At 32.1% G+C, this 23,789-nt stretch overlaps 1 protein-coding gene across 2 annotated transcripts in view; it reads right to left on the bottom strand.

Annotated features, from left to right (window-relative positions):
• LOC126739413 (H(+)/Cl(-) exchange transporter 5) overlaps positions 1-23,789 on the bottom strand; it is a 63,978-nt gene that overhangs the window by 39,702 nt on the left and 487 nt on the right. The window contains exons 2-5 of one of the 2 annotated variants that reach the window (XM_050445091.1): positions 14,448-14,536; positions 5,642-5,792; positions 5,463-5,583; positions 1,857-2,103 (exon numbers count right to left, since the gene is read on the bottom strand). In XM_050445091.1, coding sequence (XP_050301048.1) covers positions 1,857-2,103; positions 5,463-5,583; positions 5,642-5,792; positions 14,448-14,522 — 594 coding nt within the window. In that variant the 5' untranslated portion in view covers positions 14,523-14,536. The remainder of the gene's footprint in view (positions 1-1,856; positions 2,104-5,462; positions 5,584-5,641; positions 5,793-14,447; positions 14,537-23,789) is intronic. The other variant, XM_050445099.1, reaches the window with a different exon arrangement.

Genomic DNA, 23,789 nt, shown 5'->3' with positions numbered 1-23,789 from the left:
CGAGAAAATCTTGGACAAAGCAGAGACTGACCGAATGGTTGAAGAAAAAGAATACTGGCTTTCCAGAAAAAGCCATAAAAGATAAAATATATAAATTTTGCGACTGCCACCATATCACTGCCAGTTTAATGCAATTGAAATGGTATGGTCGGAATGTACACGAAAATATGATCAATATGTTTCCAAGTTTAAGGGGTCACCTTCAGAAGTTCTGACTACATGGGAAAGGGTAATAAACGAAATTTCTATAGATCATTGGCAAAAACATGTTTTTCATACAGAAAAGGTAATTGAAAAGGCTTGGGAGGCAATACAAGTGTGTGATGCCTATGACATTCTGCCACTTGTGATTACGACTGACGAAGACGACGATGACGAAGACAATATCTCTCATTTCAGTTCTGACTCTGACAATACTGACGAGATTGATTAAGCTTTTTTTGTTCTAGCAAATTTTATTTTATGATCGTCGTTTAAGTATTCAATCATATCGTTGCAATTTCATTAACTTGGTAACGCAATATGGCGTCTTTTTTATGTTTTATTTTTTATTTTAATGTGTTAACATATTCCTTCAAGCAGCATTTTTTTTCATGAACAAGTAAATTAAATTGTCAGTATTTAAATTTTTCCCAGTGAGTTAAAATAATTTTATACCGTTATTCACAAGCTCGGTTTTGTTACGTATACTGCTCGTGCCGAATTCTACTTTTCAAATATGTTGTAGATTTGGTTTTTGCGGTCTTTTGCTTGGAAAATATATGAGCAGCGTAATCCTGATCTGATTTTATCCCATTCTTCTTTATATTTGCGATCGTTGTTGTGCTCAATTTTGTTGCATCTGCGGCTCGCTTTATCACAATTCTCAATTTGAAGTGCAATTCCGTTTCGGACTTGTTGTTTATGTCCCATTATTTATGATTAATTATAATAATATTTGGTAATTGTTAAATTTGTTAATAATAAAATAAATACTACAAGATTTTTTAAAATTTTTTGGGAATGAAAGTATATACACGAATATAAAAATATAATAATATGCTGCTAAAATAAATCATTTGCTAATTTCTGAACGTATAAAAATACATAGCAGACTATTAATTTCTGAAGGCGATGGTAAAGTTTCTAACCTAATACTGATTGGGCAAAAATATCTACGCCATACGTTTTTTCTCACCTGGATGACGTAACTACAAATGGGTATAATTTCGACAATAACAATAACAAAGAATTAAAGTGATGATAACATTGATAGTGGAGTACTGATTGAGAGTGTATAGTACCGATTTATCTATGCTATGTATTGTTTTAGTATGTGGATATATTATCATTGTGTCGTAAATTTTAATGTGTTTAGAGATATTCTTTGAGAATATTATGTAAGTTTTAGTTTTATTTTATATCTTTTCTAATATGATTAAAATGATAATTTAAAGCGAAACGCGTCGGAATTAATTGAAAAGAAACATTGTGAAGTAGAAAGAACTTTTTTTTCATTTTGCTTTGCATAATGGTACTTCACCCTGGAGAAATTCATCATAATATCTAGGAAATTATTAAAGTTATGATGAAAAAACATTTTTTTCTCAAGAGTAACAGACCCTGTAGCTCCAAAGTTAAGGGGTTTAGGCCATAGCCTTATTTAAACTTTTCTTTTTAAAATCACCTAAGGATTAACACCCTTAAGGATTATCATCTTATTCTGTAACACCCTGTATAACTAGTATTTTTAAACACCTTGTTGAAAAAACCTCCTTACAATTCAAAATTTAATCAATTTTTATTCTAGGTAAATTTAATTGAAATTTTTATACATAAACATAATATATTTGTTAAAGATAACCACTAAAATATACCTGCGAGCAATTTCCAGTCTCGAAGCTAGTCTCTTTCGACCAGCAACACTGTTCGCGATTCAACCAAAACGCTTGCGGGCAAATTCCGAATTTCAGGTCGGTCATCCAACTGGCGCCTATGTCGATGACTCCGGCAACTGCTCCGGTACACACTCCCACCAGTAAGACACATACCCAGCCCGACCAGGCGTCATGTGCGCCCTCTATTAAATGCCATATCGAGTCTTGTTTCTTTTTTACGATATGCCTGTAGGAAAAAATGCAGTAAAGGAAAGCCGTAAAACTTGGAAAAGTGAAGTTTTCGTGACCTCAATGAACCCGCTGGAATTTGACACATCATGTACAATACATTGAAATAAAATTTTATTTCATTTACAAATATGAATATAATTTATGCGATGCGATCCAGGTACTAGTGGAGGGATCCTAAAATGAGTTTATGTAGGACCAGAAATTTTTTAGAATTTTTTTCAGTTTGTAGGGATTCTGTGTTCAAAGTTCATAATAAATTAGGATTAACAAATAGTTTTGTGGGGTTTTCTTCATTATGCAAATAATAATAATAATAATACACAATGAATAAAACATTACATGTGTAAGTGTTTACGGATAATCAAACAGAAAACCTATAACTCCTAAGACCAGTGCAGCCGTATTCTATATATTTAAATTGAAACGTTGCTTGAAAAATTGAAAGGTAAAAGGTAATATGGGTTATTATATTATAAACAAACACTCATGAAAATCACTATTAATTTGAAAGATAAATTAAAATTAATATGAAACATAATTCATATGCCGAAATTCCAAATCTGATTTTAAACAGGCATAAAGACCCACCTAGAACATTAAAACTGATCTTCAAATAATAAAAGAACTGCTAAAAATAACTTCAAGTATAAAATATAACTCAAATATCATATGATTCAAAAGAAAAAATGTTTAACACTTAAAAATATATGACTGAAGATATCAGTGATTTAGTAAAAAAAACATGTTTACGTGAAATGCGTTGGAAATTTAATTAAACGAAGTTTCTGCGCACTAAAATGGTTTTGTAATAAATGTTACATTATTAAATTGGCTTATTGCTACTATCAAATGCGTATAAAGAGACTTTTAGCTGTGACTAGTATCAGAATCTATTTGCACTACATCTCTGGAGACATGTGGCAGGTTAGCGGATCTTCGTCGCTAGGAGACGAAGTGTTCAGGTCAGAACATTGACGATTTTTAAATCGATATAAATAGTATTCAATAAATATGTCTAGTAGTCTTAGGCGATCATGTTTAGTGTGTATATTTAAAAAAAATCATTTACCGCTGCACGAATAGTAAAAAACCCTACATTGGGATCAGATGTAAATAAATAATAGTGAACTGAAATAATTCCGGCTATAAGTATGTGAAAATAAAAAAAAAAAAGAAAGAAAGCTGGTGGACGAAAAGGGACTGTGCTACTACGGGAAAGAATGCGGATTTAGTAGTGGCGCTGTAACGCATAACTTAAGGAGGTCGATGACGCGGATAATCTTGTTTTTGCTGGAGCAAGCGATATCAGTCAAATGTTGCAAGGTCTGAAACTAAGTTGCTGGAAAATTCTGCAAAGTGGAAAGAAGGTCTGCAAAACAATTTCGCCAACCCGGAAGCTAAATTGGTGTAAGATTCTGCAAAACTTAAAGAAAATGTTGCCACACCCAACAACCTAAAAAATGAGCTTGTGGAAATGCTATGAGAGAATTGTCGCCGGTTGGAAAAAAAGATTTTGGAAAATTATACTAATAAACGAAAAATTAAAAAAAATACATTTTGGAAAAATCTTCTTTTCTGGAAAAGCGGATTCTTTCATTGATGGAAGACAGGCAGTTCAAAACAGAATCGCAACATTGAACGATAACTTTCTATGAGCTGTCCTGTAGACTGACATTGGATTGACACTGGACAACAAGAACAAGGTTTGTGCCAATATGAATTCTGTTGGGCTGATGCGCTTCAAAACGCCCCAATTGAAATAGAAGGGGTTTTCCTTACGTTGGCCTTAAGAAGATACGCTCCTGCCATCTTGCAAATAGTGTTTTCCGAGAGTCTAGGCCCACTTGATGAGTCATTTTGGAGATGCGTTATGACGAGTCACACCTGGAACATGTAAACAACACGCGAAAAATCGGTGCAGTCATGGAATATTTGGGAGTTCAAGGATTCCTGGATGGACTCCGCGATGGTGAAATGAGGCAGTACTTACTACTAGCCCATCCACCTAAGCTAATAGATGCACTAACACGGGATACGAAAGTCTGTTTGAAAGGATTGCTATTGACGTTAGCGATCCGTTTCCTGAATCACAAGCAGAGTAATGATGAACTATTTTAGCAAATGAATGCAACTGCCAATTTGATGTAACTTTGGAGCTACGTTCAGACCAAGGATGAAATTTTGAACCCAGCTTGTTCCAGAACATCTGTAAGATGCTTAAAAATACGAAAATTACTGCATTACACTCGCATTCACTTTAACCGATTAGCTACTTATTATCGAAATCATGAAGACACTGCAGTAAGACCTGCTTACTACTCCCGCTGACTATGCTCTGGCACATTGTCTGGCTGCGGATTTATAAATGTCTGGAGAAATAGCTGACGATTTCGGTGAAAAATTCAGTAAAATTCAAGAGCTACGTCAGTCTAACCCTAGAGTCGGACAAGTACTCAAGATAACCGGTAATGACACCTGTAGAAAGATTTTCTACCAGAAGTACCAAAGAGGCGACATATCAGAAGCTAATTTACAAGAATGTTTGGAACGCTTCGTGTTCTCTAAAAAAGAAGTGCTTGGCGAGCATCTGAGAAGCCTAGCGATTTCTGACATTACATGCGGACTCGATAACTTCGCCGTAGTATGTCAGAGGGGATCTTCAGGTTTACAGGCGTCCAAATCCTGGTGTGCTATTATAGTCCTCAACGTCGATCTCTGGAGAAAAACGTGTATTGTTATTTATATGAGATCTTCTGTTGCAAGAGAAGATATCGATCTTATACCAATATGAACCTTATACCATCCTTGGGATCATTTCAGGACAAAATGAAAGGGAGCAGTGCAACGATATTGGCTTATAGAAGTATTAAATCGACATAAATAGTACTCAATAAGTACTGTGCAAACAAATATTTCTAGTGGTCTTAATAGATCGTGTCTAGTGTTTACATGTAAAATAAACCAGTTGACTATTTTTGTGCATCGCGTGTTTTAATTCACACCACGAATGGTAAAATACACTACAATAACATATAATTACAAATCACATACTAATGCATTTTTTTAATCATCTTTCTTCATTTCAAAGACCTAATTCTAATATTCTTTAGAACTTGTTTCACATTACTACATAAAATATGCATCTACCATCTCATTATCAGAAAGTGATTGCTTCGAGATTTTCCATTAAGAAGTCTATATCACAATGTCCTTCTGAAATTTATATTATAACATTTTAAATAAACATCAAAATATTTCAACTTAAAAAAAATGCAAAAAATGTAAGTCTAACTGTTTAGTAACAAATTATACATTAGTGTAAAATACAACATAAATAAAGATCTGAATACATACCGATGCCTCATCCTATCTTTAGCAATATCCCTTTGCCAATCGATGGTATGAAAATCATCGTATTGACCGATTCCTGGAATATCTGTAGGCCCATCAGTGGCTCCCCCATAAGAGACAGAATCTGCAAAATAGCAGGTCAATAAAAATATTCTTTTGGCACCTACCATTTTGATACTTACAATGCGAAATTCCATCATCTTCCTCCATCCTGACATGCCGATGTTCCCCGCTACTGGTGTGTATGTCAATCATTTCATCATCAGAGAAACCACGAGATTTGTGTGGTGCGCCGTTATTTTGCCCGTTTTCTGATGAATAACCGTTTGAAAACTAAAGTGAAACCAAGTTATTAAGATTTTAATCACCAAACCACGTATGCGGTATTTAGTATCCATAAAAATATGCCAAAAAAGATTTTCTCTAGGCATGTATAAATACATATATATTCTAGTATATACATATATATATGAAACTATTTTAAAGTCTGATTCAACTAAAAAAAAATATAGAATCAATTGACACTAGTTTATGAGTAAATTAAAACAGATTAAAAGCAAAATTTTCGCATGTGGGTAGTCAAAACAGAAATAAAATTACTTATCTAATAATAAATTGTGTATTGTTCTAAGAAAATTGGATATAATATGAATGCAATAAATATAAAGTACATTTAATGTATAAACACATATTCATGTGTTAACAAATACTGTTAAATACTGGTTTGGTAATAATGTAAGTAAGAAATGAAGTTACATTTCACAGGTGTCAAGTCAAACAGGAAGGTTAGGTATATCCATATGTGAATATAAAGCTTGTTTGCGGAACTGTCATTTTCTATCCTTAAAATATGAATAAGAAGCAAAACATTTTGCCACTAAAATATTTGCTACAAAAGTACAAGTAGGTGTTCTTTCGTTTCTCAATGCTGGAAAAGTAGCTAACAACTTATTTTGCTACTTAATTGCCCAACAACAACGATCTGGGCAATTCTTATAGAAGTGGCTCAGAACATCAACTTCGGTTGGACGCCAAATAAATGTTATTCATTGCCAATGGCGAAAGTTTCAGGAGTTTTGCCAATTATTTTTTCCTCTAGCTATGATTTTGACCCTACCAAGCAAATATCCGGTGAATTGTTGTTGAAAATAAGGACCAACAAAAGATCTGAGCTGTACTTCGTAAAAATTAATAGTAATAGAATAGTTATCCTTCAGTGGAAAGAGGTTTAAAAAAAAAGAAGATACGTTTCTTTAGCCATTCATTTAACTCGCAAAAACTAAAAAATTCCAAGTATACCCTCTTAATTATAAGTTTAACTTAATATAATAAAAAAGTGTATTTTACACACGTGTAACATACAAATTTTTTCTACTACCGAAAAAAAAACATTAAAAAAAAAATTTAAATACCAAATTACTTTACGCACTTAAACGACTTTACGATAAAAAAAAAGTTAAAACAGTTTTTAACAAATTATAAATTAAATGTCAAATAAACGTCAAATTACTTAGAAAAAAAAAGTGCAAATAAAAGTGTAAATAAAAAGTGAAACTTTATATAGCGTTATATATGGCAGAATGTATAGAATGTTTTAACCGCTGCACTGCGAAGCAAAATGTTTTCGTGCTCAAATCTTAGAAATAAATAAATAATAAAAATGAGTAAATTTCATTATAACCAAATTAGATATTAATACGAGAAATAGTGCAAAAAACCAAACGGTGTTTACCGTTACATATGGTCCTTCAGAACGGATAATTATTGGAGCAGTTTACAAGAAAAATTAAGAAAAAATACGCTGTGGCGATGCTAATAATCATGGCTGGTGGATTGGCAAAATATTGATGATAGTGGAATGGAATATTTTGGGCTGAATTGAGAGTCAAAGGTAGAAGTATTGGACGGAAATTCGGAATTAAATCTAAATAATAATAACATAATAAGTGGCCGGATAGGTAGTATCCTTTGAAGTAATAAAAAATAACTAGTATTAATTAGGTTGTTAAGCAAATCAGTAGTCATTCATACCTTATAAATAGATAAGTGATATTTTGCTCGTCCTTAAAATAATAATCTTACATTTATGTGTAATAAAATAAGTAGGTATTGAGTACGAATTTTGGGTTATAAATTACAAAAGAAAGGGGTTATTAATCAAGTAATTGCATTAAGATATTAATAATGGCGACTCAAAAGGAAAAACAGGAAACAATTAAAAGACTACAGAGTAATAATAAAAAAGTAAAAAAGTAAAGTAAAAAAATAAAAAAGAAAACAAATTTGTCTTCAATTAGATAGGTCTTTGGAATATGTTACTAATTGCAGCAGCTTGACTGAGAAAATAATTTTAAATTAAAGGCTTTCGAAATGTGAAACCTTATGGGACAAATTTAATTCTGTCCAAATTGAATTGAAATATTTTAGTGAATCAGAGAGTGATGCTAGGTTAATTTTTGAAGAGAAATATTTTGAAACTATATAAGTTTAAGGATTTATTAAGGCAATCTCTGTCAATATGAAATACAACAATTGATGTAAATTCATGGTAATCATTCATGGTAATAATTCAATCAATAATAAATTCAATCAATCATGGTAATAATGTTAGTAATCAAAATTTGGTTAAATTACCTGCACTTAATTTACCAAGTTTTAGTGGTAGTTATGATTGCTGGTTGGGATTCTTTGATACGTTTATGGCTCTGATTCATTCAAATGGTACACTTACGAATGTACAAAAATTTTATTATTTAAGGTCTTGCCTGAAAGGTGATTATGAATTATGAAGTTGCCTTTAATATTTTAAAAGAAAGATATGAAAATAAGGAATTTATTGTTCAAAGCCATATAAAAAGTTTATATGAATTGCCGGGGGTAGGGAAAAATGTACTAGCTGTTGTGCAAAATCTTGCAGACAATATTCAAAAAAATTTAAGGGCACTTAAAAGTCTTAAGGAGCCAGTAGATAGTTGGGATACCTTATTATATATTTTTAGTAATAAATTGGACAATATTTCAAGACGTGAATGGGAATCATCCACTGTTAAAAAAGATAGCATCACATGTAAGGATTTTGTAGATTGTTTAATAGAAAGGTGTCATGTATTCGAAAATTTAAATTCACATAAGTTACATACTAATCAATCCCAAGTATCTTTAAATAAGCCAGGTTCAAATGTAGTAAGGAATTATCAAAACTTTTTCTCAGTTGGTCAGGGCAATAAGGAGTATAAAAATGGTGGTCTAGAGAATTATTGTGTAATATGTAAGGTTAATAAGCATCCTTTGTATCATTGCCCAACATTTTTAAAATTTAGTGAACAACAAAGAATCAGTGAAGTAAAAAAGCTACATGTATGTCTTAATTGTTTTAAAAGAAATCACATTAGTACAAGATGTTCGCAGTTCAAACACACACTCTGATCCTCCTTCTGATAGTAATGTCTATAATATGACAAGCTTAAGTTCTTATAGTTCAGTTAATACAGTGACTAATATAAAGAAAAATGAAATCTTATTAGCAACAGCTAAGGTGTTAGTATCTGATTTTGAGGGTAATACTCATGAAGTAAGGGCCTTGTTAGATTCGGGTTCTCAATCTAATTTTATAAGTAGTGAGCTAGTATCATTATTAAATTTAGATGTCAGTGAGCTAAACATGTCAGTGGTAGGAATCAATGGTGCAGTAATCAAAGTGACAAAATCTGTAAATGTAAAAATTAAATCGAAGATAAATTCATTTATGATAAATCTAAATTGTGTGGTGCTAGATAAACTAACAAATGCCTTACCAGTGATGCCACTTGATATAAAACATTTTAAAATACCTTCTAATATACATTTAGAAGATTCTTCATTTAATTTACTATCAAAAACTGATTTCTTATTTGAAGCAAAAATATTTTATGAACTTCTTCAATATGGACAAATCAAAATAGCAAACATACCCATTTTGCAAAAAACTTATTTTGGGTGGGTTATATCAGGAAGTATGCCATATACTAAATATCATACTAATAGTGGTGAGCAACGTAATCATTGTCAGACCATCTGCAACTTTTCTATTCATGAAGGTCTCGATCACCAAATAGAGAAATTTTGGAATGTTGAGGAGTTAGAGCCAGTCATTTTTCTAAAAAAAGAAAAAAAGAAGAGAGAGAATGTGAAAAATTGTTTGTTGAAATAAGAAAATATGCTGATGATGAAAAGTTTATTGTACAGTTACCAGTAAAGAAAGGAATAAAAGATTTAGGAGAGTCAAAATTAGCAGCAGAAATGAGATTTCTTAAGTTGGAAAAAAGGTTAAGTCAAGATCAGGATCTGAGAATTGAATATTCTAGATTTATTAATGAATATATTAAATTGGGTCATATGGCGGAAATATCTAATGCTGAAATGGATAATGAAAAATTAGTTTATTACATGCCTCATCATGGCATAATAAAAAATGAAAGTACTACCACAAAATTAAGGGTAGTGTTTGATGCCAGCGCAAGGACTTGCAGTGGGATAAGTTTAAATGATATGCTAAAAACGGGACCAAATACAAGATGATTTGTATTCTATCCTTATCACGTTCCGACAGCACAGATTTGTTCTAGGTGCTGCTATAGAAAAAATGTATAGACAAATGTGGTTTACACCTGAGGAGCAGTTAAAGTATTATAGATTAAATACTGTCACTTATGGCACTTCATCAGCATCCTTTTTAGCCATTAAATGCTGAAAAGTATAGCCATGAAAAGTATAAAGAGGAATCTCCTGAAGCATATTTTGAAATTAAGAGCAATTTCTACGTGGACGACTTGCTAACAGGCGCCTCGATAATCGAGGAACTTTAAATGTGAAATTGCAGAGGTGTTGAAGAAATCAGGATTTTATTTAAGAAAATGGGTTTCAAATGTTAAAGTTCTTTTAAGAGATGATATAAATAGTAATCTTGATGATTATATGGTGGATAAACAAATAACCAAGACTTTAGGTTTATTCTGGAATATAAAAGCAGATACATTGCAATATACCATCCATATAGAAAGTAATTTACGATCAACAAAACGAAATATATTGGCAGTTCTTTCCAGAATTTTTGACACCCTGGGACTTGTTTAACTTAAATATTAGAAGACATGTTTTAAGTAACAAGAATAGAAATTCATGGATAATGTGATTCATCTGAAAAAGCATACGGTGCATGTTTGTATATACGTTCAATTGAAGAAAATGGAAATATAGTCATCCACCTTCTGTGTGCGAAATCTAAAGTAGCACCCACTAAAACTTTAACCCTACCAAGACTGGAATTATGTGGGGCTGTTTTGTTGTCCAGATTAGTTAGCAAAACCATTAATGCTCTTAAGATACCTATTGATGGAATATATTGTTGGACGGATTCTAAAATCGTCCTCTCGTGGTTAGCGTCTGAGCCTGCAACGGCGAAGTTTGAAGTGTAATTTGGCTACTATTAATGTAAATTTAGAAATATTACTAAAATGTTCAAGTTTTTTAAAATTACAGAGAATTATTGCTTACGTTTTGAGGTTTAGCAATAATACTAGAGTAAATAGGGACAAAAGGATTTTTGGAAATTTAACTGTAGAAGAGTTAAACCTTTCTTTAATAGCACTTGTTAAAATTTCACAATTTTAAGATTTTCATAACGAAATAAAGGCACTCAAGTCTAATAAATCTATTTCTAAATCCAGTAAACTAGTTGCTTTAAACCCTTTTTTAGATAAGAATGATGTTTTGAGAGTAGGAGAACGAATTAACAAGGCATCAATTCCCTTTGATCAAAAGTGTCAATTTATTTTAAGTAATAACAATTTCTTAACTAATTTAATTATAAATTATGAACACAGGAAAAACCTCCATATGGGACCGCAAAGTTTATTGGTAACTATTAGAAGGAAATTCTGGGTGCTTGGTGGTATCAACGCCATTAAAAAGGTAATTCGAAGGTGTGTAATATGCTTTCGTGTAAGGACACGTTATCTAAGTACCTTAATGGGTGAAGAAAGTTGCCAGAAGAAAGAGTCACTCCTTCCAGACCATTTTATCATTGTGGGGTTGACTACGCTAGGCCATTTAATATTAAATCTTCTAAGTTACGACAGAGTAAAATTTTAAAGGCCAACTTGTGCTTATTTATTTGCTTTGCTACTCGAGCAGTACACTTGGAGGTCGTCTCTGATATAACTACGGAATCTTTTTTAAATGCGCTGAAACGCTTTATAGCTCGTAGGGGTAAATGTAAGGTGATTTGTAGGGGCTAGCAATGAAATGCGTGAATTTTTTAAGTTTGTAAATAGTGATAAGCTTAAGGTCGCAATTGATAATTATCTTTCTCAAGATGGTATTACTTGGAGTTTTATTCCTCCGAGATCTCCGCATTTCGGCGACCTGTGGGAAGCAAATATCGGAGAGAGAAAAATATCATTTAAGATTGGTTGGTAATGCAACTTTGACATTTGAAGAGTTGACTACTGTTTTTGTTCAAATTAAGGCATGTTTGAATTCCCGGCCACTGAGTGCGCTATCGAATGATCCGAATGATTTTTCCCCGTTGACGCCTGGACATTTCTTGGAGGGAGATTCACTCACGGCACTACCGGAATCCGATGAGCGCCATGTTAGATGCAATAGGCTTAATCGATACAGGTATATGAAGCAATTAGTTCAACATTTTTGGGACAGATGGTATAAGGAGTGCTTGAGTGACTTGAATAAACGTTCGAAATGGCAAACTTCAATGGAACCAAATGTCAAAGTGAGTGATTTAGTGGTTCCCCGTGATGAAAACTTGCCTCCTCTAAAATGGGCATTGGGACGAATAGAAACATTGTATTTTGGAGAAGACGGTATAGTGCGGGTAGTTTTAGTAAAGACAACGGGGAAGTTTTAAGCGAGCAGTAGCCAAACTATGCGTACTACCATTAGAATAGTATGTTAGTTTATCTTTTAATACTAGATTTTGTGTTTTATTTTTATTAGGTTAAGAGTCATGTTTTAATGTGTAAATATTTGATTGGTGTAATAGGGGTTATTTCGAATAGCTGATTTTAAGTAGGGATTATTTATTGAAAGTATATAGGGTAATACTTTCAATGGGGGCGGTATGTCGCGCCACTGAACTGTTTTAATAGTCCAGCAAGACCTGTGTCGCCGCTGGCTTGATACGATAGAATCTATTTTTAGTTTTGTTTTTGTCAGTCAGGCAGTAGTAGTAGTCGTCGTTTTAAGTTTTTAACCACTGCACTGCGGAGCAAAATGTTTTCGTGCTCAATTCTTAGAAATAAATAAATAATAAAAATGAGTAAATTTCATTATAACTAAATTAGATGTTAATACGAGAAATAGTGCAAAAAACCAAACGGTGTTTACCGTTACAGTCCCGTTTCCAAAATACATTTTGTATTGAAAGTATCAGTTGAAATTTTCCAAAAAAATTGTTTTTTCCTTCTGTATTAAAAAGCGATTTCAATGAATTTTTTAGGTTTTAAATGATAGGTGGTGAGGCAACTCTTTGAGGAATTGCAAGTAATTTGACTCGACCAGGGACATACTTGTAGCACATGCACGTTAATTTTTTTGTAAAAAAACAGGTACTACGGTTTAAAAAAAAACATTTTTGAATATTTTGTTCATTTCTAACAAAACACAGCTCTTGCATTTTTGCAGTCCGACACACCGTTTTGGTGCAAAAAAATAAAATCCATACCAGAGTTCTTTATTTTATTAGTTTTTTTTATTTATCGAAAATGTTAGGCAGTTTTTCATGGTAATCTCCATAAAATAAATAATAATTATAATACCTACTATCGTATTTTTATGGTATGGAAGTCACTTTTTTTAGGAGATCGGATCGGAAGTCAATTTTTGCAGAAGAACGAGATACCATACCCAATTGCAAATAATATTGTCAGACACAATATATGAGATCAGAGAGAACTTGAGCTCGATATCTGTCTAGCGCATTTCGCAGGTTCGTACTGTAAGGGCTTTCTTGGATCAGAACTACAACAACAGGTGGATTGGTAGAAGTGGTCCAGTCCCTTAGCCAGCAAGGTCACCTGATCTGACACCTCTAGACTTTTTTGTCTGGGGTGCCATGGAACAGCTTACCTATGCAACACCTGTAATCAACAGAGAAGACCTCGTTGCTAGAGTTGTGGTGACCTCGCGTACATCTTGCGACAACAGGTGCAGAAAATGTGTGGAAATGCATGAAGGGCACTTTGAGCATTTGGTTTGAATTGTTTATTGATAACATTATTTTTTATTGTTTATTGCTTAAATTGTTCTTTTTAATTAAATTGTTGTTTTTTTAATTTAAATTGTTTAATTTTTAGTTAAATTATTTATTTTTTATTTTAATGATATTAAAATTTTCATTGTGACAAAAAAGTTTTGAAGGATCCTTGTAGGGATTTTATTTTTTTGCATGAAAGCAGTACGTCGGAGCGCAAAAATGCTAGGGATTTGTTTTATTAAAAATGAAAAAAATATTTCGAAAATAATTTTTTTTTTCCAAAAAAAAACAGTAGCGTAAATTTTTTTTTTAGAAAAAAATTTACATACATGTGCTGCAACTCCGTCCCTGGACAGGTCAACAATTCACTACAATTCTTCAAAAAGTTGCCTCACCACCTATCATTTAAAACCTAAAAGTTTCATTTGTTTTTAATAGAAAGGAAAAAAATCGACTTTTTTCAAAAATCTCAACACCCTGTATTTTGGAAACGGCGCTCTTCCGACTATCGGTGTCCTATCTCAAACTACTTCTTTATGGCTCCTGTATATACTCTTAAGTTTTCCTTTTTTGCCACAACATTGTGAACAACACCTTATGTTTAAAACCATAAGTCACTTTTTGATTTTAACTATTATTTTAAGTTTTAACGATTTCAAATTTTATTTTATATATTACTTTATATATATTTTTTTTTGGTCTTGTCACTGAGAATTTTTTTTCTAATAGTAACCTACCTGTTTAGTAACTGCCTGATAAGATGGAGATTCTGGAGTAGAGCCCCCTGTCCTCTTTAGTGGAAATTTTTCCATGCTTCTTTACCAAACTACAAACAAAAATGATACATGCCACATGCTAAATAATAGAAAAAAAAAATTTTAACAATAAAAATATTAATCCCAGAACCCTAGCCTATATTCTTAAATCATTTTGTCTAGTAAATAAGGCAAAAATAGACATTAGTCAGTCAAAATATAATCATTACAATAATAATAAAACGCCTCAAATTGATTTATATTGATTAAGTTTATACCACATAGCTAATGATTAAGTTTTGTTAAAAAGACTTAAGTCTAGAATGTAGTTAAATAAAAACTATTGTAAATGTGCAAATTCAAAATTTTTCGTCTAATCCAAAACAATGAATGTGCTCTCTTAAGGAAAATAAATAAAAATCAATATAAATTTAATTTGCAACTCGAACAGTCCTAGTACCTATCCTAGTTATATCAGCACTCTAAAAAAAAGGGTGTATTTGTGCTCATTCCAATATAAATGGCGGTTTTCTCAAAACTACAAACTTGCACATTCGCAATTTTAGCATTGGAGAGACGAATTGTTGACGGAAAGTCTAGCATAATTTTATAGTATTTGTGATACAACTTTTATGATAAAGTAAGCCAATATTGCAGCGGTAGAAGATTCTCCCTGTGTCACAGTTGAATTGTTAATTGATTAAAATCAAATATTGGTGAAATTGTAGACTTACATTGTTAAGATTTTTAAATAAATATCTAGTTTCACCTAATTTATTTTATACAACATCAAAGGAGCAAACAAAAAAATTCTGAAAGTTAGCTGGTTCAAAAACTAATGTGACCATTCCCTGCTTAGAAATTGGAATCTGTACATAAACGAAGAACTAAACAAATATAAATAGTAGTGAAGAACTCCATACTTAGCAGAGCAGTAGAACTATAAAGGTTATGTAAAGTTGTCATTCACCCCACAATATAATATATACAGAGTGACAATTTAAAACTTAAAATTGGAATATATAACAAACACAAAACTCAATTTAAAAAAAGCTGACCAGGTTCTACAAACCGAAAGGGGAACAAAAACAACCATATTATCTCATTTACCTCTAAAATCTTAAATAGAAAGAAGGATCAAGTGATACATCATCTTGAAAAATGCTTTACAATGATACCATGGAAAGCCACATCCCAGAAAACTATTCTCTCTTTATGAAGGAAAAATGTTCAAAATGATGGCTTCCGATATACTGGCATGTCTCTTAAGCCTTCTACACATGTCAAACTGATAGGTAATTTGTATTGGTTTTTTTCTGCAAAAAAAAAGCGTTCTTTATAAATATCCCCATTTTATTATTACACAACTTACTTTAAAATGAACTTGTACTAGGATGTTGTCCAACTTTATCAATAGAATAATCATGTTTTCAATTAGTTTTATCAACAAGCAGATGACAACAGAGGTGAGGTTGAGTTGGGCTGGAACGAGGGAGCAAGGTGAAAAGTAACAAAACGCAGTCGATGACAGAACTTGTTAGACCACAAGCAGTCACACAGTTAGCTTGTTGACAAAACTAATCGAAAACAGGATTTTTAATCATTAATCACACGCCGTGAGTTACTATGTGTACTTAGCTAATGTGCAAAGAATCCAACCATTTTTAGTGGATTTTTGCAAAAGCTGCTTCTTCATTCATTCTTCATAATTATACCAAAAATAATTGCTTCAGCAAAAGTGTTGGCACTGCAATGATGAGAACCCACACTTATTTAGAGAAGAACATACTACAAGACATGAACTATTAATAGTACAGCAATTAGAAAATCAGAGGGATATACACATAAATTTATGAAAATTTACTACAATTCCACCTCCTCATTATGTAGTTCCCATTAGGCAATGGCTGGATGATCATTATCCTAGCCAGTAGATTAGAAGAAGAGGTCCTATTGAATGGCCACCTAGATCCCAGGACCTAATACCTCATGACTTTTTTTTAGGGGTCACCTAAATTCTGTATGTTTTAAAACAGCCTTAGTTATTAGAGCAACTATAGAATAGAATAGTTCAGGAATTTCGTGCTATATCCAGAAAAACATGTGTAAATGTACATGAAGAATTTGAAAGTAGGCTTTATGATTGCCTTCAAAATAATTAAAATCATGTTCAACATTTTTTTATGTTTTCCTTGACAAACAGAGAAGAATTTTCAAAAATGTGGCTTTCTGTGGCATCATAAAAAGTTTTTCAAATTATCTCAATTCAAATCAAGTTTTTCATTCCTAATATATGGCCATCAGATAAAATTATAGCAAGGTTTAAGTAGCATGTTATAGTTTATATGTTTTAAATTAATTGCTAAATAAAGTTTAATTGAAACACAGGTACAATATAATATTTACATTTAATTTCTAATATAATCCTATTTATGTTACTAAAATAACTAAAGTAAAGATTTTTCTTCATAACTAAATTAGAGCAACTTTAAATCAAATCAAATAATTTATTTATGTTATATACCAAAAAGTTTTACACAAGTCAAAAAAATCAGTCAAAGTTACTATCCTGGAAATATACAATTAAACATTTAATATTAAAAATAGTTAAAATATGTTAAACGGTTCACACTAAATATGTAAAAAGTTTTTTTAAATACACATAATAAAAAAATAAGACACTAAACATTAACAATCAACAGAATAAATTAGTCACAACTGAAATAGATATTTTCTGTGAGAAACTGCATGTGCTTCTTAAGATGGCAAGAGGACAATCTTTAGCTTCCCGTAGGGTGAAAAGAAGATATCCAGTCTTGGATTCATTTAGGGCAAGGCTATTTTTTTGAAACCAGTTTTTAGCTCTGGACAATGCATCCTTCACTTCACTCTCTAGAGCCTCCACTTGGGGTTTCCTGACTGATATGGTGGTATCATCAGCCAATAGGACATACTGTTCTTTTAATTTAATGTAGGGAAGATTATTAATATAAATCAAATATAGTAAGGCACCTGTGACAGATCCTTATGGTACCCCAATGTCTATAGTTCTTATGTCTGATGACACACCACCAATTCTGCAAACAAATTAACGACCTTTTGGGTACGACCCTCTAGGTATGAACTCATCAAGTTAGTACTCTTTTCAGTGAAGTTATAAATATGAAGTTTTCTGATCAGCAGATTGTGGGATACACAGTCGAACGTCTTACGAAAGTCACAGAAAATGGTCCCAACATGATCAGGATGATGAAGATAGCTTGCCAAACTGTTCCTTACATAAAATTCCATTTACCTCAAGATATACCACCATTCTAGAAATCATGCATTTTTATAAAATATTTGCAAAGATTGGGAGCAAGGAGATTGGGCAGTAGTTAGAAACATCCATTTTACCTCCCTTTTTAAAGATGAGAATTATGATTGCCTGTTTTAGGCAAGATGGAAAACTGTTTTCTTTAAGGGAAATATTCATAACTTTTGTAAGCAGCTTTTAACGGAGAGACCAAATATATCCTGTGAGTCTTTGTTCTTTAGATTCCTTATCATGTCTCTAGCCTTAATGAAACCAACCTCCTCAATCTGGCCGAAAATGGACATCCCTAGTAGAGTATAGCCCATCTCCGACCAGACTCCCATCCACTTCATTGAAAAAATTGTTCAACTCATTTAGGGAGATCTGCACATTTAGGCCCTGATGTTCTTTGCTTCCCCTATTGTTTATTATTTTCCATATAGCTTTTACTTAACTACTTTAGCTTTAACTTAATATTTTTTCCAAATTAAACTGTACACAGAACTACAAAAATCAATATTTTATCCACTACCCATTGTTCCTAATGACTTCATCACATCTTTTTGGCATTGAAGCTACCACATTGTTTAAAACCTGGACCTTTGTATGGATAATCAAATATCATTAAATTGCATGTAAATAAGATTTATCACCAGTTATATTATAAATTAAAGTCATTATATGAATTTAAGGATATTTTGCCTATTAATAAAAAAAAAATCCTTACAGAGTTTAGTGCTTAGTGCTGCTGGATACTTAAATATAGTATATTGTTTTTTTTAACCAAACAAAATAAATATAAAATCCAGAAAATTCAAAATTCCTGTATAAGATTTACTAGAAATTTGCCTCGGAGGATTCATGTGAGTGAGCATGTAAAGCATAGTCTTAATAGGGCCCAAAAAAGATTTTTGGGTATAAGCTGCACTGTACATAAACTAAAATTACTTAATTTTCATAAAACAGAATATCTGTCAGAATTTCTTATTCAAAGGGGAGATGCACATAATGTAAATATTTGCTATAAAACTGGCACTGAGAAAAAAAATGAAAAGAAAAAAAAGCACACTGACAATCCACCAGCATAAGACTGAATTTCTGAAAAGTTCTTTTATATACAATGCTTTCATTTCAAAACGATCCACCCTTAATAACTTTCTTAAAAAAAAAAAAAAAAAAACACGTCAAATTAGATATACAGGGGGACGTTTAATTATGCATTTACTGAAGTTCTGTCAATCACCTCCTCACCTCCAGCTAACCTCACTTTAATATGTCAAATGGGAACCCCCATTGTGTGATACATCATAGTAAGGAGCGTAAAATTCTCTATTCAACTGTACCAAAAAAAATGAAATCGATAAATGTGTAAGCAAATAGTTAGCGAAAATGTATAGAAATAATGAATATTTTATTTACGCCAAACTTTGGTGTGTCAAATGGCTACCCCATGGTGTGATACATTATTTTAAAGGGCATTCATTATGCTATCAATGGTTATAAAAAAAAATAAAATTGATTGACCAAGAAGCAATTAAAGTGTAAATCGGTAGGGTAGAAAAACAAATTTAATTAGTTTAACAAATTTATTTCATTAAATGTTCAAAATGCGCGCCGTTATTAGCAAGACAATAAAAAAGCCTGTTTTCAAACTCCTTACGAACATTGGCAAGGGTCTGCCTGCTAATTTCTCTGCATTCTTGAAATATTCTATTTTTTAAATTCTCAATACTCTCAGGTGGGGTTTTATAAACTTTCCACTTTTTTATAAACAATCCACTTTTCTCGAAAATTTTCATCAAGCCACTCTCGAACTATCAAAGTGTAGTGCGCGGGAGCTCCATCCTGCTAAAAATGTATATTATTTTCATTCAATAATATAGCACCATGTTGATCTACTTGATTTTCCATAGATTGGATGATGGAAGGGTATATTGCATTTTCTAAAAGGTTTAAATAAATTTCGCCAGTAAAATTTTCTTCCAAAAAAAATGGCCCGATTATTTAATTCCCATAAATTCCTGCCCAAACATTAATTTTTTGGGGATATTGGGTATGGCCTTCCCAAAAAACATGTGGGATTTGCATTATCCCAGTATCTACAGTTATGTCTGTTCACCAGGCCATTTAAAAAAAAGGTCGATTCGAAAGAACTTTTTTTTTTTTTAAACTTTATGTACGGAACCAATTTGTTAGTTTGCGGCCTTTGGTATAGACAAAGTTGGATCCATAGCAAATTGTCCTAATACTTCAACTTGGCATGCTTCATCGACAACTCTATTTTCATATTTTTTCTTATTGCAAATCGATCCTGTCTCTTCAAATTTTCGTATCAATTGCTTACACATTTACCGATTTAATTTTTTTTTGGTACCGTTGAATAGAGAATTTTACGCTCCTTACTATGATGTATCACACGATGGGGGTTCCCATTTGACATATTAAAGTCAGGTTAGCTGGAGGTGAGGAGGTGATTGACAGAACTTCAATAAATGCATAATTAAACGTCCCTCTGTATATCTAATTTGACGTGTTTTGGAGACTGCTATTTTATTATGGGTGTAACTGTGATTCTGGTATATTACTGTGAATCATTTATATAATATATATATATATATATATATATATATATATATACAGTATCGGACAAAATTAGAGAGACTTCTCTATTTGCCAACTCCAATTTTTTGTACTAGAAATAATATTAATATTTGTTAAGCAGTGTATACCGGAGTTGACAAGAATTCTATTATCAACAATTCATTTTTGTAGCTCATGTTTACATTTATTTAAAGAATGTTTTTAACATTGATAAAAAATTACTGCGACAGAATTAAAGAGACTCATTTTGTATTTAGTTTCGCTGAAGTCGCGATTAGTTTAATTTCTGTTTATTAGTTTGAGAATATCATTAGCAATGCCTCGTGGTAAACATTATTCCATAGACCTAAAAGAAAAAATTATAGAAGCCTATAACTCAGGTCGCTCACAAAAATTAATAAAAGAGCAATTCAACGTCAGTAAACGAATGGTTTCCAGAACAATAAAAAATTATCAGCTCCGTGGAAGAGTGACAAACCTTAAAAGAGGTGGCCGCAAGAGAAAAACCTCAGTACTGCTGGACAGGAGAATTAAACGACTAAGTCAGAATAATCCGCGTCTATCTTCAACACAGATTTTGGCTGAATTGGAGGCGCCTGGGGTTTCATCCAGGACTGTGCAGCGGCGATTAGTGGAGGCGGGGCTTCCTGGAAGGAGACCAGCAAAAAAACCCCATCTATCAAAAAAAAATGTAGCTGCTAGAATGTTATTTGCAACACGTCACCGTTACTGGACAGCTAAGGACTGGAATAAGGTTTTGTTTAGTGACGAGTCTAAATATAATATTTTTGGAAGTGATGGAGCGCAGTTCGTACATCGCCCAGCAAACAAAAGGCTTGATCCAAAATATGTTTCTGGTACTGTGAAGCACGGAGGTGGCAATTTAATGGTTTGGGGTTGTTTTTCGGGTTATGGAATGGGTCCTATCCACAAAATTGAGGGCACTATGGATAGATTTATGTATCGGACTATACTGGAAGATGTAATGTTGCCTTACGCCGAATGGGAAATGCCGCTAAGATTCACGTTCCAACACGATAACGACCCCAAACATACGGCCAAACTTGTGAAGGAATGGTTTTTGGCTAACAAAATTCAAGTTTTAAAATGGCCACCGCAATCGCCGGACTTGAACACAATTGAAAATCTTTGGGAGATTATAGAGAAAAAGATTCGCACTAAAAACATCGGGAATCGTGCTCAATTATTTAAAGAAATCGAGAATGCCTGGAAATCAATGGATCCGGCTGTAATTTCGAATCTCATTGGATCGATGCCGAATAGATGTGAAAAAGTTATCCAGAATAAAGGGTACTGGACAAAGTATTAGGTTAGTTTCATTAGTATAGGGTACAAATGTATTTTAAGGATAAGTCTCTCTAATTTTGTCGCACAGAATTTTTTGCATTTTTTTATTTTTCCTAATAAATCTTGAGAAATGTTTTTTTTTTCAATTTATTTTAGTGCCTTTTTAAACTACTTCAAAAAATAACATCATTCAGCACAAAAAGAGGAATTTAATCATTTTTATCTTACATAAAAGACGTAAGTAGTAGTAGTTTTAATGATTTTTTCATTTCAATTTTTAATGCAAGTTTTTGACCCCCTATATCTTGTTTTAAGCCAAATATTAAAATAGTCTTTTAAAGTGGTCCTTCCTTTAAAATAAAACCGAAACTAACCAATAAATAAAGGCTACTAAAAGGGAGTGATCGGTAATTATGTTAGGGCTTATAAACATAGTTTTTCACATGAAATTAAAAATATCTCAAAAACGGTTACACTTAGGTATAGGATATTATACACAAAATATACCTGGAATTTCACGTAGAAGCCAAAAATGTAAAAATATATAGGGTGTTCTATTTAAAATAACGAAGTTGACACCTACTTCCGGTATAACCGGAAACGTCACAACTGTCAAAATATTTTAGTTGTGTGGCCCCCATCGACTGTGCCATGTTGCCAAATTTTCAAAATTTTTCAAAAATTAGTTTCTGAGATATCAATCGCGTCTATTCGTCGTGAGACACCCTGTATATATATATAATTTATTTGTTGCATGCAATAAAGATTATTTGATTTTATTAGATCTTCATCTATGGAATTCCACACTAAACAGACTTCTTCAAACAAATGATCAATCATATCAAATTATCAAGCTTTATGTATTTGTGATTGACAAACACATTTTTCCACTATTCCCCATTTAGGTGTGGTGATTGCGAGGGTCACCTTTAAATATCAATTTTTTGCTTAGTAAAACCCTCTTTTACAATATTAGCTTGTGTTTTGGGTCGTTATCAGGTTGGAATGTGAATTTTAGGGGCATTTCCCACTCCACATGAGGCAGTATTAAGTTCTCCAAAATATTAACATATTCAAACCTGTCCATTATGTCCCTAATTCTGTAAATAGGACCTATTCCATAAGCCAAAAAGTAGACGCACACCATGATGTTGCCGCCACAAAGTTTTACAGTAGTAGGAATGTACTTCGGGTTAAGCCTTTTTCCTGTAGGATATCTTACAAATTGTCTTTTGTCATTTGAAAATATAAGAAATTTCAATTCATCAGAAAAAAAGTACCTTTTTCCAATTATGGGTAGCCAGTTTTGGTGAATCCTAGCCAATAACATTTTTGCATCCCTTTTTTTTTAGATAAGAAAGGTTTTTTAACTGGTTTCCTCACTGGTAATCTAAAATTCACTAAACAACATTAAATAGCTGTGAAACATTAAACCAACTGTTGCTAAAATCTAAGTCAAAAATATTCCTGGATCATTTATACTTATTTAAGTTAAGTCATTTAATGCACCTGTCCTACATTTTCATACTTTTTTTTGTTCAACCACCACACTTAAATGTCATGTCATTACCTTGGATTCAGTGGTTTTTAATAGTTTTTGATACAACATCTTCTCAAACTCCAAATGTAGTTAATATCCATACTTGCTTTTTTCCTAGATAAACAGGCATCAATAATTTTTTGTTTTAGGTCCAGATTAATAATAATGCACATCACATAAAAACCAGTTTGTTTGTGTTGTTGCTCTAATTTTGTCCCAGTTGTGTTTATGATCCTTTTTTTATCTCAATTTTGAAGCACAAGAAAAACTACATTAAAGAAACAACATTCTTGCCTGGCAAACAAACATATTTTTATAAAACTGTTTGTAGAGAACTCAATATAAACAATTTATGCAAATATTTTAAAAGTTGCTTTAATTTTGTCTGATACTGTATGTCTGTAGTTATCCACAAAAATGTTTTATCATTACTTATATTGCTTGAGTTAAGAAAAAAAACTAATGTCATCCAAAATCATTTATTTTTTTAAATATATTTCAACTTGTGTCTCTTTTTGATATTTTATGCCTTACAAAATAATGTTTTGTTGGAACAAATTAAAAAACTTAATTTAAAATA

This window comes from Anthonomus grandis, chromosome 1 (genome assembly GCF_022605725.1).
Source record: "Anthonomus grandis grandis chromosome 1, icAntGran1.3, whole genome shotgun sequence".
In the NCBI taxonomy this organism is placed as follows: Eukaryota; Metazoa; Arthropoda; class Insecta; order Coleoptera; family Curculionidae; genus Anthonomus; species Anthonomus grandis.
The sequence above is the reverse complement of the archived record's forward strand: the minus strand, read 5'-3'. Positions and strand labels throughout refer to the sequence as shown.